Here is a 17,101-nt window from a genome sequence, read left to right on the forward strand (position 1 = left end):
ATGAAGCAAAATAAAAACAAAAGGTAAAGAAAACAGAAAAAAAAAAATGAATAAAAAAGCAAGAGGAAAACACACACACACAAAAAAAGTAGCAAGTAAAGCCAAAACAAGCAAACAAGCAAACTATTTACATAGCAACAGCGCGCGTAGAAATCATCATTTGGCAAAGCCATCCTATCGAACTGACGCAATAGGAATATACCTCTCCTCCTCCTTTTAGATATACAGATACCACACTGCAACCGCATTCCTTCAACCTATAAAGCAAATCCCTTCTCTAGGCTGCTATTTATATAACACTTGAGAGATGTGCTTCTTGTGAACCACAGTCAAGGATCTTATCACTTACCAGGTGAGTTGATTGACTTACTGACCAAACTCTGTCATTGTCTTGCTTGAGCCTTGTCGTCAGTGTATACAGAGACAAATGAATCCGCAGACCCGGCAGCAAGGAGAACCTGGTATGGGTGAAACGTGAGGCTGCTCACTGACCCGATTTTCTGGGCCATGAATGATGGGTAGTACCGTATGATTCCGAGCTGTTCACCCTGCAGGCTGAAAACCTTGATGAGTTGTCTCGCAGAACCGCTTGCAATGATAGGGGCATGTCTGTGAACAGCCAAGGCTGTGAGTGAGCCCCTGTGGGCATCAATTGTGAGGTAAGCGTCTCTCGTTGTTCGGAGATCAAGAAACCGGATATCGCCAGCCTGTGATGCGCTCACAATCTGTAACCGGAAACAAAATGAGGAACTGCCCAGACACATCAACTAAAGAGTGGGATTTGCGACAAGATACAGGGTCTTGTTTAATAAACCTTTGCAGGATCCAGCCCAGGCTGAAAGCTGATTCCAACAACCTTTTCAGCTCTCTGATGAGGCCGCACAGAGCACGCAAGCCTACAGAAATAAATAAATAAATCTTACATCTACCAACACAAGCCAAGTGAAATGAGTGATGACTTCAACTGAACCTATCTCATCAGAGGTTTGTTGCTCAATGATATCTCCAATAATTCAGAGAATGCACCAAAGTACTGTGTGTGTATATCTCAAGAACAGTCTCAATGCATCACACATGGAAGAGAATCGTAGACAAGCTATATAAAATCCGGTTTATGGATAATATTGCCATTACAATTGTTATTTTTGGTAATGTTCTTGTGCAATTTGGGGATTGATTTGGAAGGAACAATGGGGGCTTGAAGTTTGTTCCCTTAGAAAATTAAATAAACTTTATAAGCTATACTTACATATCAGGTGTCCGAACATCATAAAGTCTCACAGATCCATCGGCAAAACCCGCAGCCAGTTGACCCCCGTGCACATGAGAAGTCGACTACAATGACAAAATTAAACCGATTAACAAAATTGTACTTTTCATCTTTACCTATCACAAAAATCTCACTCTAGACCAGTCCAGCAGAATGGCTCGAGAGATTAAGAAGCAACGGTGATTTCCTCATGTTCTTTACAAGTTTGAAGCACCATTTGTGCATATACGAATCCCCTTTGTTACATTGTTTCTTCTTCATATTGCCTAAGATCATGTCCAAAGGGTATAGTCCAAAGAAAAAAAGTGAATATTTCTGCAATATCCTGGTTGGTCCATACAGAATGGTAATATATCTGGATAACCTTCCCTCTCTTTCAACATTACCAAAAACGCCCTTTCTAAGCCAAAAACATGATAGCCAAGAGCGTGTCGCAGCAAAAGTATTTCCAGACATCAAGAGTTCATGCATTTATCATGCCCTCAACTATAACCAAATCCATCATCAGAAGGCAATAATAGACAAATAAATATGATCATATTGTGGCTTCGAAATCGAAGAAAGCCTGTATGTTTAAAGAAAATAGAAGTCCATGAAAGCAAACTTACAAGTGTGGTGACAGCACAATCCGAGAAAGATGGAATAGAATTGACGAGCTGTTCTTTCTCCAGGTCCCAAAGCATGATAGATGGCATTTCCCCGGATGCATACTGCAGCAGCAAGGCAATACATCATATAAACAACAGCCAGTTTCCTAACCCAAAGAGAAACTTTGCATATTGTGATTGAAACAAGCACGTACCAGATAACCAGATTGCTGTTGCCAATCAAAAACAACATTCAAGCCACGTGCACTGGGCTTGTTACCCTGGATTGACGAAAACGCAGTAACAAGCTTTTGTTTACCCTTTGTCATGTAATCTCTCCATATCCGAATACTTCCATCACCTATATGCAAATTCAAAAGCCCATGTAAGACATAAATAGCATGCTTTAAACAGCCATAACCAAATAATTCCCAATGACTCAGAAGACAAAATTTGTGAGAGTTACATGAAGCAACAAGTAGCAGACAGTCATCAAGCTCATTGATCAGGAACATCTTTGAAATTCCTTTGTCAGGAAAAGCATGATTGTCAAAACCATTGAGAAGAGTTGCTTCCTCGTAATTCCACACCCTGGGAGGGAAGACCTTGAAATGATTAGTCCAGCAGAAGCATTAAGACAACAAAGGACGTAACAAGAATATCAAATTGTGATGATGTTCCATGAAGATTCTAACACCCTCATGATGATATTAGATAGAGGCATCCGGTCCAAGAAATCAAAGATTCGTGAAAATAAAGAGTGAACGTGTATCTTTAAGATGTTAAGAAACTTGAGATGAGGGACAATCTAAACTCCAAAGTTTAGCCAAGGTCTGAAAACTTGCATACCTGATCCGTTCACTTTCATCTGCAGCAATTACGATTGGAGAAAACGGGTGAAGAAGGGTTGTCTTAGTTCCCGTTTCAAACTTTGTATCCCAGTTCGCTATAGGATTATTGTTGAGCTTGCTAATAGCTGGCAAAGGGGGGAAAAGTTGGGATACAGCTTAAGTTACTAAAGTATAAAAGAATGAACAGAGACAGACAAGGAAAAATGTCTTACAAGAATGCTGGCATTTTGCAATATGCTCAAGCGCAAATTTTTCCTTCTCTTCTCTTCTGGTTGCTATCATTTCACTGTCGTCAGCTCCACCAAGAAGTGGTTTAGAGAAGTGACCACAACTCCAATTATAAATAGTTGATTGTGGAAGCAAACTTCTTTCAGATCCACTGGCTCCTAAAAGCGGATCAGCCAATCCAGAATCTGGAGAACCCATGAGATGCGGCCTGAACTCTAGTGAACAAACTCTCCTTAATCCTGCTAAGTAGCTTGTCCTAGGAGGGCTCACAGGAGGAGTCCTAAATGTTAAGGGCAGGTGACCTGTCAATAATTGTTTAAGATCAAAACTCACTAAGAATCAACAACGAATGGTAGTGTAAAGCAACTGCGCTTGGAATAAATAGATGATTGAAAAAATCTCCATAACCAGCTACCTGCATGCATATCAAACCATGATGATGAACGAGTAAGGCCAGCGAGAGGGGTGTGAGATGTTCTGGCTTCACCCCGTCGGCCACTGGGATTTGAGGTTTTTGCGGCAACTTGCTCAATCCCAATAATAGACAAAACACGCCGTCCAAGGGTTTCAATACGTGGAGATGGGTCTTTGGCTAATGTAAACATCGCTAGAACACACTGTGAATAAACAGCATTGTCCAATGCTCTAGGCGGATGGACAACTCCATTGCTGACACCATCATGAATGATTCCAGTATCAGAATGTTGTGAAGAATCATCAGATAATGGTGACCCATGCATGAGCCCGGAAGAACCATGTGGGCTGCTTGATGAGGCCCTTGACTCACGAAGTACTGGTTGGCTCTCACTGGTAACCCTTGTCACAGGACTCGAGTGTGAAGAAACAATCGTTGCAGTCCCAGCATCGTGAATCTTGGCCAATGAAGGGAATGAAGCCAGTAAAGAACTTGACTGAGGCTTCCAATATGAGGCGGCAACTGCCTTTAGGTGCTGTTTGTGGCCAAAGGCAAATCGTGCAAGAGCTGCAGACACAAGATCGCATAGAATTTAAATCAAAAGGTAACAAATAGGATAAGTTGTGAATACACAGCAGGCTTAGCTCCAAGACAAACATATGCATAATAAACAAGATCATTTCATGCAAAAAGAAAAAACAAGACAAGCCTTTAACAATGTAAAAAGCTAAGAAACATTTTCTTTCCATCAAGGAACTATATCGTTTCAAGGATGTCAATATAAGTTTATTAACACTGTATTAAGTTAAGTTTATTTCTAGATTAATTTAGACCATGGAAGTCAACAAATTAATGACTAATGTATCAAATATCAATCAATAGAATATAGCTACACACCTACATCGGGAAAACTTTAACTAGATCAGAAGCATTTTTTTTATGTGAAGTTAGATGACATTAGGATCAAGGGATCCACCAAAATTGTGAATGCTTAAGGATACATGCTTTCCATACCTACAGCAACCTCTGCCCTGACAAGCGGGCTCCCATCAGAAACTACGTTTAAGAGACTTTTGATAATAGAATCTTCTGTTCTAATCTTTTCATCATCATCAAATTCATCATCACCAACACTTTTACCAGTGTCAAATCCAATGTCGAGTAAGGTACTGAGGGCGAAAACGGCAGCAGCCCTAACCTGGACAACAATGATGTTGTTTGCAGTTAGACTGCTCCAAAGGGTAAATTACAAAAAAGCTGACAAGGCAGTTAAGGTCAAGAATAAGATAATTTTGCACCTCTGGTTGCGGTTCAGAGAGAAGAGGAGCCAATCTAGCAACAGAATTGGCCTCCCGACCCATTATCTGGGCCTCTGCAAAATCTTCCCACAACTTCCCAAGACAAAGACAAATCCATTGCACAAACAAAGGTTCTAGGGATGGATCATTTGGTCGGGGTGCTTCAAGGTGCCCCAGACACACACTGATTAAATTAGCTTCAAGACAAGCTTCCTGGCCACGTCTATGGCCATCCACAATGACAGCCAAAACAAAGGCAGCCATAGCCCGCTGTTCTGGAAATGCACCTGAGCTATCTAAAAATCTGATGAAGTATGCATGGCCACCATCCTTCACAAGATCAACCTGACATGACTGAAAGAAAGAGACATCTCTCAGTTATCTTATCAGTGCTGAGAATGCGAGAGATAACATAAAGAAGAATAATAGAAAGGAGAAAAAAAGGTGGAAGGCATGTATTGTAATCATAATCAACCTGCATTGGTATTAGTGAACAGGATACAACATACAGGCAAAAGTATCAAATGGAAAATGTATGGTATTTGTCGTTAGTCTAAGGATAATCTCATAAACCACACAATACTTTCGCATGTTAGGCCAAAGGAATAAAGTGAACATCAACAATCTAGCACGAAAGGAACCAGAAAAGATGAAGTTAAACCTAACAGCAGAAGTGTTGCAAACAGCCAGTATGTTCCAATCAATAGCCCTTGAAACACCAAATTTGTACCTTGTCGAGTGCAAGAATCTTTGTCCATATGAAAACAAGAATCTGTCGCAGCTCATTTGTAGTTGTTGGCAAAAGCTTCAGAACATACGGGAATATTCCAACAGATAAGGCCTAAAAGAATAATATTCATTCAACATGTGAAGAGATATACACGAGAGAACCAGGAAAGGACTGTCCAAGCTCGAGGGAATAAGTGGGAGTTCAAATCATAGACTTATACCAGATCTACAGCCCAAGGACCCATATCAAGAAAGCGTCCGAGAAGCACAAGAGCACGAAACCGATGACATTGACTAAGTAAAACCTGAAACAAACATAATTAGACTCAGTAAATAAGCTCAAATGTTACTCTGCAAATATATATATGACGGAATGGCCATATGAAGCCAATAAATTTTCCTTAGGTCATTTCCATACAAAAACATCGTGGAATGAATTAACATGATTATGCTCTCTTATTCAAAGCAAAAGGTTGTAATATAGGGAAAACAGACATAATGGTTAAAGATGAAATGTTTACCAAAAAAGGAAAAACCAAAAACTAGCTGAAAAATAGTGGAGACATATATAGAGCTCAGGCAGCACCTGAAGAACAATTGGCAACTGCTCCGGTGGCTTCTTATGTTCCGATCCATGGTCAAGCCACACTTCAAAAGCCATCAGTTGCTCAGTAAAAAATGGACTTGGCTAAAAAAAGGGAAAGGGAAAAGTATATCATCAACAACATAGGTATAACCTTATACGATTAAATAGGAATTATCTATAGAACCCAAACCTGGAACTCTGCATTCGAGTCCTGAACTAATTGAGGAAGCTGAGAAAGGCAGATTTCAGCAGCCATGTCCCATGCATCCCTGACAAACATGCAGCAACTAGCTGAGGATAAAACCTACATGCAGGCATTCTATCAACATCAACATCGCCTTAATGCCGAGTTTATTTGGGGTTGGCCGCATAAATTCATCGTTTCCACTCATTTCGATTTTGAGTTAAATCTTTTGAGATTTGCAACAACTTCAAGTCATTACAACCACTCGTTCCCAAGTGAGTCTAGGTATACCCTCCCTTTCCTCCTCACTTCCATTCCTATGCTCTCTATTTATCTAACCGGAACATCTATTGGCCTACGTTTTACATATCCAAACCACATGTAAAAATATGCATTCTATCTAACTGCAAAAATAGGCATCTTTTTCAGTACCACATATGATGTTGATGCGTAGGTGGCAGCATAGGGTGAGATATTGGAGAACAATTTGCGGAGCGCATGATCCTCTCCGCAAGTAAGAAATTCCGGAAAAGGCTTGCAACCAACAAGTCCTGTCTGAATAATCTCTGGAAAAGATCTGCAACGTAAAACTAGCATTCAAGACATAAAGAATGACAAACAAGAAGTTTGAGCTAAAGAGGTCAAACCTCTATGCATTGCCGAAAGTTTAAAGAAATACCACGGGGAAGAACATTCCAAGCAATAGTATCCGTCACTGCAGTGAAAATCCAGTTCAACTCTCCCAGCACTGTTTTACGGTCATTTTGGCGGCCAGGAATTCTGTCAATGAGTGATTCGTCGATGATTTCCTTCAAAAGAGAACGCCTGCAAAACCTGCAGAAAAACCGAGCTCCTATAAACTTGGACAGCCAAAAACAGCACGGCTCCAACGAAGCTAAAGCAAAGGCAACAGCATAAATATAATAAACATGACAGAAAACTTACAGATAGATAGAACCTGTAGTGAAAGCTAAAAAATTGTTGAAATATGGAATAAGTAACACCGATTGGATGTTAAGGCTACTAATCAGAATGATATCACGACCTTTTGTTTCATCAGAGCTACTCAGCATCATCATGCACCATGCAAGGACTCGAAAAATCCATGGCAAACCATACGTCAGTCAACTTTACCAATGTAAACCAGTAATTCTGTATGGCCTGACTGAGGCACCCACTAGTTTTAGGTTACACTACTATTCTAATAAAAGGTACAAAAAAACATAATCTAATCACTATGTTTTGGACTTATCCCTGGGAAGCAGTAGGATCATGCTAACAAACTACCTTAAAGCCCCATAAAATTGATACTTCTCTTGCAATCAGGATGCTGTGACGTTTCGAAAAGAAGAAAGGTAACATTCAGACAAACATTAAGAAGAAATCAGAGATGAAAGAAGCTTACCATTTTAACGCCATTTTAATAGGTGTTGTGAGGCAAGAAGTAAACACATCAGCTGGAAATTCAACACTCTGAGGCAGTGTCTCATGTGTTTCACAAGCAGCAAGCAGAATGCAGTCCCTCGAGGAGCCAGAAGAGCCAGAAGAACCCCACTCATGAAGCTGCCAAATAAGAAAATAATATCTGATCATTTTATAAAGACCAAAGACTAAAACAATGCATCATAAATTCAATCCCCAAACTCCACAGAAGACCATATATTATCAGAAAAGTGATGATCATTTTACCTCAGAAAAGGCATTTATAATCATACCAGCAGCAGAGCAGTCAAAAACATAGATCGATGGTGTCTTTAACCAGGAATCAAGCTCACTGATTGGCAAGGGAATATACTGAGTGTAACTCTGCTCAAACACGATGAATCACAATATTGTAACAATCAAAACGAACAGGAACAGAACAGGAACATGATAGAAAGAAATCTGAAAAAATCAAACCTTATTGAACAACCAGATTTCACCATTTGCAGTAGGCTTTGGCACACCATGCCCATTATAGTGAAACAAAACTCTTTCCGTCTTTGCATATTTACGACAAGTCAAACAGAGCTTCCTCACCTCATCTACAGTAGGATCTAATTGAACCTTATAACGAGCCTGACAAAAGTTTACAGATACCGATGAAAAAAGCAACCTTAACAGAGTTACAATCAAGGAAAAGAGAACATTTCTCACCCTTGGTTGCCACCTCTCATATTGAGAGCTCAAGTTTTTGCCAATTGTCTCAAGTGCTTTTGGAGGGGCCATAGAAAATGGATCTGCCATCAAACACGCAAGGCGGGAAATGGAATAAGCAGTAGAGGAAAAGACAAAACACAAAAAAGATTGTAATAGGATTGAGAAAGCCAAGGCGGAACCTATCCAGCATTCCATTCTCGCACAAGGAGATATCTTGATTACATCTGGCGGATCAACACTAATGTTCAAACAGAGAACTAAAGCTACACATCCTGTTTTCATCTGCATAGAAGGAGAATGAGACTCAAAGCACAACAGCTACAGACGAATACCCAGTTTTGGCTAAAGTAGGGGGATACATATAGATTGCTGACAGAAATTTGAGTTCAAATGAATTCAAAACTCATAACACGGGAACATTGGCACTTTGCGCATTTGTAGCTCCATCGCTGACCATGTTCTAAACTAAAACATTAGCATAACCTTCTTAGGATAAACAATCTAAATTATATGACACCACCTAGTAAGCCATTAAAACAGACTGTACAGACAATGTGATCTTTCTAGGTTCTAGCCAATCCTGTGTCGAGAAACGCATTGGTGATAGTAATAAAAAGACGAGAGCAACCTAAATTAGGGATAATGGAAGCAACCGGAGAGCAATCTACCATGATTACATAAATCCAGACAGACTCTCACCAAAATATTGAATACTTACTCGTTCTTTAAGCCTCCATTTCGAGACAAAGCCGCTCCTGGAAGGTCCCAATGGCGAAGATGCCTCGAACGCGTCGTGTCTGAGCTCGCAGAGCACCACAGTTTGAGGCAAATAAGCCATGCTGGTGGTTGTGGTGGAGAAGACGACGGGGGCCGTTGTAGCATTTCCGTAGCTGCTGCTCGCGGCCTCGGAATCCCTCCTACGCGAGGCTAAGGAATAATCACCATCGTCTTGACTGTAAGCGGCAGAGGAGGCGCAGCCATCGTCGTAGTGATGATTGGTAACAACGGAAACTGAAGATTGCGATAACCGAGACACCATCAAGTCCCCTAATGCCATCCAAAACGGAGAAAAAAGAGCACCCCGAAATCCCACAAATCAAATCCTCAGCCCTAGATTTTTGTTCGGATTCGATAAAAACGGAAACAAGAAGACGCGGAGACGGAGAAAGCGAGATCAATCAACAAAGCCGCTGCACCAGCGGCGCAAGGAGATTGAGCGGAAGAAATGCAGAGAATCCAGCTCGAAGAACCCTGGATGGACAGAGAAGCGGAAGCGGAAACCCTAGAGACTCCGGGGAGGAGAAGGACGGGAGATGGCGGCGGCGGTGGTGGACGCGGAGGTGGCGGCACAAAGAGAAAAGGCAGAGAAAGTGACGGTGCGAGAATTGGGATTTCGTCCAGAGAGAGAGAGAGAGAGAGAGAGAGAGAGAGAGAGAGAGTGTGTGTTCAATGTGTAGCGTTTTGTTTGTTCCTTCTCGTTTCCCTTTTTTCGCATCTGGAAATCAAGGAAAATATTCAGGGAAATTCCCAAAAAAATCATATAGATAACTATCACATCCATCACGAACTTTTAAAATTTTTAAATTCATACTGGATTTGAATTTTTTGTCTAAAAAATCATTCGAAATTTAAATTTTAACAAAATCTTCATCGGAACAGAATTAATTTTGTCACGTAGGCATAAAGCGCTTACATAGCGCCTACATGGCATGTACGTGTTCGCCACGTAGGATACACGTGACATTAATAATAAAAAAATTGAAAAAAAATCGAAAAAATGTAAAAAAATTATAAAAAATATGAAAAAATTACAAAAAAATGTAAAAAATGTAAAATTGTAGAAACATTTTCAAAAAATGTAAAAAAATGTAAAAATTATAAAAATTGTAAAAAAATTGTAAAAAATTATAAAAATTGTAAAAAATGTAAAATTGCAAAACATTTTTAAAAAATGTAAAAAATTGTAAAAAATTGTAAAAATTGTAAAAAGTATAAAATTGTAAAGTTCGTGATGAATTTGATAGTTATCTCGTAACTGGATGATTTTTTTTTGAAAATTTCCCTTTTTTAAAAAAAATAAATTAAATTTTTTTAATTTTTTACAATTTGTTTTACATTTTTTTTACAATTTTTACAATTTTTATAATTTTTTGCAATTTTTTTTACAATTTTTATAATTTTTACATTTTTTTACATTTTTTGAAAATGTTTTTACAATTTTTACATTTTTTTTAATTTTTTCCACATTTTTTTTAATTTTTTTTACATTTTTTTCAATTTTGTTTTAATTTTTTATTATTAATGCCACGTGTATCCTACGTGGCGAACACATACATGCCACGTAGGCGCCATGTAGGCGCTTTCTGCCTATGTGGCAAAATTAATCCTGTTCCGATGAGGATTTTGTTAAAATTTAAATTTCGAATGATTTTTTAGAAAAAAATTTCAAATCCAGTATGAATTTGAAAATTTTAAAAGTTCGTGATGAATGTGATAGTTATCTCATAATAGGATGATTTTTTTGGAAATTTCCCAAATATTTATTAACTAAACTAATAAAATTTTGCAACAAACGTAGTTTGAACCCCGAATTTCTGGAGCAAAATTTCCAAAGGTTATTTTGTTTCCAATAATTTTTAAGCAGTTTCCTAATTATCTATTACATAATTGGTTAAATTTTCGAGCACTATCCACGATAAAATACTATATATATATATATATATGAACATAATGAATGTTTTATTCTGCAAGTGCAAATCCTTTTGCCGAATTTGGACCAATTCATTCACATTTCCAAACGGAATGGGCTTCATGAATCATAGAATTATAATTATTGGTTACTAAATCCGTCAACCTGTTGTCATGAAACCCAAATCAGATTTTGTTTAGTCCACTACACTACTGTTTTTATTTTTGCTTTCCATTTGTGGCGTATGTTTAAATGGAATGTTATATCAATTCTTTTTAAAAAATAACATATAAATACCAAAATTTTTATAAAAATACCACATAAATACCTAAACTATAAAGTTTTCATATAAATATTTGAATTTTTAAAAATTCTATATAAATAACTAGACTTTAAAAAAAAATCAAATATATACAAATTTTAGTTATTTTTCAAATAAAAATAGATAATACCATTAACGAATTTTAAATTTTTTTGAGAATTTTTTAGAAATCTAGATATTTATATAAGATTTTAGAAAAATTTAAATATTTATATAAAAATTTTTCATGAAATTTTTAAAAAAATTTAAGTATTTATACGTGATTTTTTCATTCTTTTGCAATCTGCAAATGTACATTTATCTTAAATTTACTAGAAAATGTAATTGTATACGGACATTGCAAAAATGCCAGCCTGGCACACATGCATGTATGAAGTCCATAGCCAGCGACATGTACTAAAGTAGCTTGAGTTACCATTCACCACACAGCCCCACGTTATATCCGAACGGAAATTTTGAGAAAGAGAATCCACATACTAAATTTAGTGCATAAAGCCATTTGAGGCCAACTAAATAAATGGGTAGACCAAAAGGGGGGTTTCAGAATTGCCTGAAAGTAAGGTTGAGGCGTCCGGTCCGAAGTTTAGAGTCGCAGAGCAAACGCTTGGGCGCAGAGTGAGGAACGACAGACTTAACGCCATGGAAGACGAGCCTTGACTCGCCGCCGAATATCAACACATCTCCTGACTCGAGCGTCACTTTCTCAGCTCTTTCCACATCTCTGTGTTCCCCGTACAAGAACTCTGCCGAATCACCTATCGAGAAGGATACAATGGGCAACCCCTTCTTTATGCTCTCTCTGCTCTCATCCCTGTCCTGCATTCCAATTGGACATAGGGGAGATGAATGTCTAATCAAAGTGCAAATGTACATTCAAGGTACGCACCTGATGGAGGCCGAGCCTTCCAGTAGCTGTGTAGAAGTTCACTATGCAAATGTCTGGAGACATTTCCGGAATTACACTCTCAGCATCTTCAGCTCCAGAACCCACTTTTGCAAGAGCAGACGCATCACTAATTGCCTGTTGAACCAATGCGACAAACTCATGAGGAATATCAGGTGGTTTACAATCCATTCCAGCACGTTTAACAGAGTATTTTGTCTCGGGATCCCAATTGAGACCGAGGCACATCATCTGCAAACAAAGCTTTCGACCGTCCCTATAACCAGGCCGATAGAACCCTCCTGGCCCAACACCAAGTCTTCGGCAAGTCTCAACTATATCCACCTGACGCAACAGACACGAAAACACTGTCACAGATGATGCATTCAACTACAAAAATTACAGCACACACATACTCCTTTTCACGTGAGTAATAACATATACCTGCTCATCATGTGTAAGATATTGTTTAAGCAGAACCATTCCAGGCCTTAGAATTTCTGGACTGCTGATAACTTCAAAGCCTCGCTCTGTTTCCGTAACGTGGCTCCCTTTTCCCACGCTTGCATTTCGTCCACCTCCAGGGACACAAATGTCAAACGGCAAATTTGCTCTCCGCATGGGATTTTGGTGCCTCTTCTCACCTCCAGACCTCCAATGATCCCTCCTTGACGATCTAAAACCCTCACGGCTTTTCCGATTTGTAGACCGTGAATCCTCCGACAGAGCTGGGGTTGCATCCTGTATCATTGTCAGGCCAAAACCATCGTCAACCACACCCCTACACTTGCCATAGTCCTTGTGTCCAGATCCTGTACAAGCGCCAAGCTCTGGGAATTCGACGTCATAGTCACTGATCTTTAAGGGTTTTCCTGAGTCAACACCACCTGCTGCCACACTGGATTTGCCTTTACCAGCAATCCCAAAAGAATCCACCTTTGAACTATCAGAGATGACGGAAACAGTAGACGCATCCTGTTATATAGAATTAACAAGAACAAAATGCGCTCTTTAGATGCCAATCTGAATTGAGATACAGTGCTTCAACTGACCACATCCTACAAATAGAGATCTTGGATATGAACTATACAGCCTACCAAACTCCTGGTGGAATCATAATCCATACACTACTAAATGCGCAACTCTTAATAGTTAAATTGGGGAGGCATAATAACACAAAAACCGAAAACCACCTATGCTATGATAGATGAACCAGAATATAAAACTTGAGGCAGCGACCCATTTCATGGCTCAAAGAACGGATGATTCCCACGAAAAGCTGCTGTAGATATATATCATACAACCCTAAACTCGGACCAGGGTTCAATTCTCCGACAGAAACGGCAAAACACGGCATCCCGAGAAAATCATGTGGAGTGAACACTCAAAACGTAACGAGTTCATCCGACAACAAATTCCGAGTTCGGTGGAAATAAAACAGCTTACAAGGTGGCTTGGAGCCGGAGAAGGGTCGGAGGAGACCCGAACCCAGCGACGGACCACACGAGGACGGCCCATTGAATGCGGAGAGCAAAACCAACGGATAAAGAGGCGGCAACGGAGAATAGACGGAGGAGAGAGACGGCTCATGAGAAGCGTCCTTTTGTAGGGAGCGAGAGGTAGAAGAAGAGACGGTGGAGACGAAGACGAAGAGGCAATCGAATTTAGTTCGACTTTTCATAAGCACAGATGAATCGATCAATGATGTACATGAACTCAATAACGAATTATATTCAAAGTTAAATCCGTCTTATACAATATGTACGCTTCTCTAACATACCCGTCTTTTACATGTTGATAAGAAAGGTAAGGGTTAAATTTATAAATATATATTGTTTCTTAAGATTAAATCCCATTTATTTACCAAACAATCCTCCTCTATTAAGCAAGAACAAGGACAACCTCACATGCATGTTAAACGATCTTCTGTTTAATTTTATAGAGATATTATTGAAACTAGCTTTACAAGTGGGCCCAAAGGGGACAATGGGCCAGTTTTCGTGTAAAATGGCTATATCATGACAAATGAATTTTTGCAACAATTTGGAGTTTTTCTTTTCCTCTATTACACGTCTCTCGGTTCGGTGGCACAGGTATTTTTTGCGTCTTCAAATAGCGCGAGCATCGAAGATCTGGGTCCTCCAGTTTTCTCGATCAAATTGCCAAAACCTCTCCAACTTCATCTCGATTCCGTGTAAGGCCCTTTTCTCGCGATCTTCTGTTTGCTTCTTTTCTACTTTGGCTTCTGTTTCTGGTCGTTTTCCCCAGGGTTCGTCATCAGGATGTGAATTCCTGCATAATTCTGGGAAATTCCAATCTTCTCTTCTCTTGTACTTTGGGCGCCTTTGATATTGTTACCGGATTTTGGTATATTGCTTTGGTATTTCATCTCTTTTCGGCGGTTGATTTTGAATGATAGATGTGCAAAACCTAAGTTTCCAAACAAAGATGTTTAGGTTTAGAACCCTTTGTATGATTCTGTATCACGGAGAGCTGAATTCGAACCAGCTGGTTGTCTGAATTCAGGAACCCATGATTCTGTGCAGATAATTTGCTTTGAATTTTTTTTTAATATCTCCTTAGGTAATTCAGCGAATGGGAAATCTATGAGATCGTGTAATATAATATATATATATATATATATGTATATATGTATCTGTCGCTTGTTTTGATTCTCATTCGAAATGGATATAGTTTCAGGCATCATGGGGAATAGAGTTGGATTTATATTCCTTTTCGCCTTGGGGCTGATCTGGGCTTGTGATGCCAGACAAATGTTTGCTTCCGAGGCATCTGGTAAGGACATGCTTTTATGCTCCATAACTATGTCTTTCTCTCTGGTAAAGGCGTTGGTCCTTCTTCTGCAGCGGCATGTTTAAATGTCGAAAGAAAACCCGATTGAAATCTACAAAAATGTGGATTAAGTATTATTACATGCTGGAGATATGGCAGTTTTCGCCATTCAATCTTTATTATCATTTAAAATTAAGAAATCCATATTTCTTCTATAACCTGCCCATCCATTAGGAGACCCTGCCGGGTTAAACAGCATACATATTGTTCAAGGAACTCAATCAAAGAGGAAACACCGCTGACATTGATATAATACTGACTATGTTATTTTCATTTCTTTGTTGATTCTTCAGGAGAGTCTCGTGGCGATGACATCTGTGGGCTGTGCGGTAAGTATGTTACTCCGGCATTTGAATACCTCGAAGACAAGGATACTCAGACTGCAATCGTTGAAGCCCTTCACACAACCTGCTCGATGATCCCTCCTTTTAAGAACCAGGTCTTAACATTATGATATTAGTTTAGTCTTCTGTTTCTAACTTTCTGTACGTATGTTAACCCCAAGTTTAATGCTTGATGCAGTGTCTTTCAATGGTTGATGATTACACTGAACATTTTTTCATAAAGCTCTCGCAAATCCAACCAGATGAAATCTGTAGAAAGCTTGACCTTTGTGAAGCAGTGGCTGCCTTTGCTTCAGAAGCCCGTCAAGGAAACTGCGAGGCATGCCATGATACTGTTTCGGAAGTTGTCGCCAAACTGAAAGATCCGGAGACAAAGGTTCTACCTTCTGACCTTCAAAACCTTTTATGAATACTAATTGACGCATGTGACCTGGATAGTGGATCCCCATTTCGGTCTCATCTTAGGGTGCTGAGTTAAATGTTGGTGCATTAGTTTCAGTAGAGAAGACTCTATTTGTTAAGATTGTGACCCGAATTCCATTTTGGGTTTTGGACATAGTTACATATGGTAACTATCAATTTTGGGTTTCCACGTAAATCCCTATCTCATTTACTTTTCTTATTCTTCTCTTTATCGTTTCTTCATACCCATCCCGATTTATTTCCGCCGCGTGAAACTCTAACACTAATAATAACCCATTGGGCATATCCTAGCTTCTACCTGTAGGCAAACCTCTTCGAATAGCTCTCAAACGCTCAGATTTTTTAATGCTTCTTTATAGTTATGATAAGAAAGATCATTCTGCTCAGTAGTGGGGAGTATGAAAAAGACGAGTTTATATGATTATTGATCCTTGGGCTGCCCCCTCCAACCCTGACCCTGACGGCTGTAGTTTCCATCCCTGATGGACTCTTGTCTCTGCTCGTCCTGGCAAACACTGTTGTTTTCTCACCCTGCAGCTAAATTTTGTGGGCGGTGCATAGTTGCTTGGTATCAGGAAATTTAATCCTTGCAAGAGATCTAATGGACTTGACTGACTTTGGCAGCTAAAGATAATTCGTCTACTTCTGAAGGAATGCAAGTCCTTGGACAACTACCAGGACAAGGTACCACATACCACCAGAAGAAGACATTCATAACTGTAATAGTAATTCCACCCCATTAAATGTGAGTCTAATATTTGAAGTGTGAGAGAACTTTTTGTGGGTGCAGTGCAAGAAGATGGTGTTTGAGTACGGGCCTCTGATACTTGCGGATGTGCAGAAGTATCTGGAGAAGACTGACCTCTGTGCTCTCCTTCATGTATGCCCTCCTCCCTCTGTTTCACACCCTCTCCTGTCTCTGCCTCTAGCAGATTCGTAGTCATAATGACCCATGCCTTCTTCATCTTCGTCATCGTGCTTGGTATATATCTGTCGTCAGACCTTTGTATTGCGTTTGTGGCTATACTCGTGTGTGTATGTATGTACATGATCCCATTTGAATTGTCTATTTCCTCTTATTATGCATTTGACTCGCCTGAAGTTTTTCAGCAGTAATATTGTATCTTTTAATTCTATTGGTAAAGAAATTGAGGCCTAAACCAAGCAGTTACAGAGTGTAGAGGAGGATTTCCTCGAACCAGGTCCATCATTTGAAAGAAATAAGGCAAGCATGGTTAGGTTTCCGTATTGTGCATTGTGGTATGATCTGGGTTTGTAACACTGCACTGATGCGGTTCAG

At 39.4% G+C, this 17,101-nt stretch overlaps 3 protein-coding genes across 6 annotated transcripts; 1 reads left to right on the top strand and 2 right to left on the bottom strand.

Annotated features, from left to right (window-relative positions):
- Nucleotides 1-93: 93 nt before the first annotated feature.
- LOC104823313 (regulatory-associated protein of TOR 1) lies at nt 94-9,731 on the bottom strand. 3 transcript variants are annotated; one of them, XM_010554838.2, is made up of 24 exons: nt 9,006-9,731; nt 8,467-8,569; nt 8,285-8,367; nt 8,048-8,206; nt 7,838-7,954; nt 7,554-7,711; nt 6,828-6,982; nt 6,581-6,725; nt 6,155-6,233; nt 5,965-6,066; nt 5,600-5,683; nt 5,380-5,490; nt 4,650-5,003; nt 4,366-4,549; nt 3,352-3,918; nt 2,921-3,238; nt 2,707-2,833; nt 2,324-2,448; nt 2,073-2,218; nt 1,879-1,980; nt 1,250-1,335; nt 815-896; nt 350-725; nt 94-257 (listed from the first exon to the last, which is right to left on the bottom strand). In XM_010554838.2, the coding sequence occupies exons 1-23, from the start codon at nt 9,342-9,344 to the stop codon at nt 384-386; spliced, it is 4,068 nt and encodes a 1,355-aa protein (XP_010553140.1). In that variant the 5' UTR covers nt 9,345-9,731; the 3' UTR covers nt 94-257; nt 350-383. The 3 variants fall into 3 exon arrangements, with proteins under 3 accessions (XP_010553140.1, XP_010553139.1, XP_010553141.1); XM_010554837.2 differs by having other exon boundaries at nt 94-725; XM_010554839.1 differs by lacking the exons at nt 8,285-8,367; nt 8,467-8,569; nt 9,006-9,731 and having other exon boundaries at nt 94-725; nt 7,864-7,954; nt 8,048-8,138.
- A 1,891-nt stretch (nt 9,732-11,622) lies between these two features.
- Nucleotides 11,623-13,933, bottom strand: LOC104823314. Its single transcript, XM_010554840.2, has 4 exons — nt 13,628-13,933; nt 12,626-13,156; nt 12,185-12,526; nt 11,623-12,114 (listed from the first exon to the last, which is right to left on the bottom strand). Exons 1-4 carry the CDS (start codon nt 13,769-13,771, stop codon nt 11,839-11,841), a joined length of 1,293 nt encoding a protein of 430 aa, XP_010553142.1. The 5' UTR covers nt 13,772-13,933; the 3' UTR covers nt 11,623-11,838.
- A 242-nt stretch (nt 13,934-14,175) lies between these two features.
- LOC104823315 (proactivator polypeptide-like 1) lies at nt 14,176-16,937 on the top strand. 2 transcript variants are annotated; one of them, XM_010554841.1, is made up of 6 exons: nt 14,176-14,375; nt 14,876-14,977; nt 15,328-15,473; nt 15,557-15,754; nt 16,426-16,485; nt 16,592-16,937. In XM_010554841.1, exons 1-6 carry the CDS (start codon nt 14,207-14,209, stop codon nt 16,739-16,741), a joined length of 825 nt encoding a protein of 274 aa, XP_010553143.1. In that variant the 5' UTR covers nt 14,176-14,206; the 3' UTR covers nt 16,742-16,937. The 2 variants fall into 2 exon arrangements, with proteins under 2 accessions (XP_010553143.1, XP_010553144.1); XM_010554842.1 differs by having other exon boundaries at nt 14,882-14,977.
- The last annotated feature ends 164 nt before the right edge of the window (nt 16,938-17,101 follow it).

This window comes from Tarenaya hassleriana, unplaced genomic scaffold, assembly GCF_000463585.1.
Source record: "Tarenaya hassleriana unplaced genomic scaffold, ASM46358v1 Cleome4, whole genome shotgun sequence".
Lineage (NCBI taxonomy): Eukaryota > Viridiplantae > Streptophyta > Magnoliopsida > Brassicales > Cleomaceae > Tarenaya > Tarenaya hassleriana.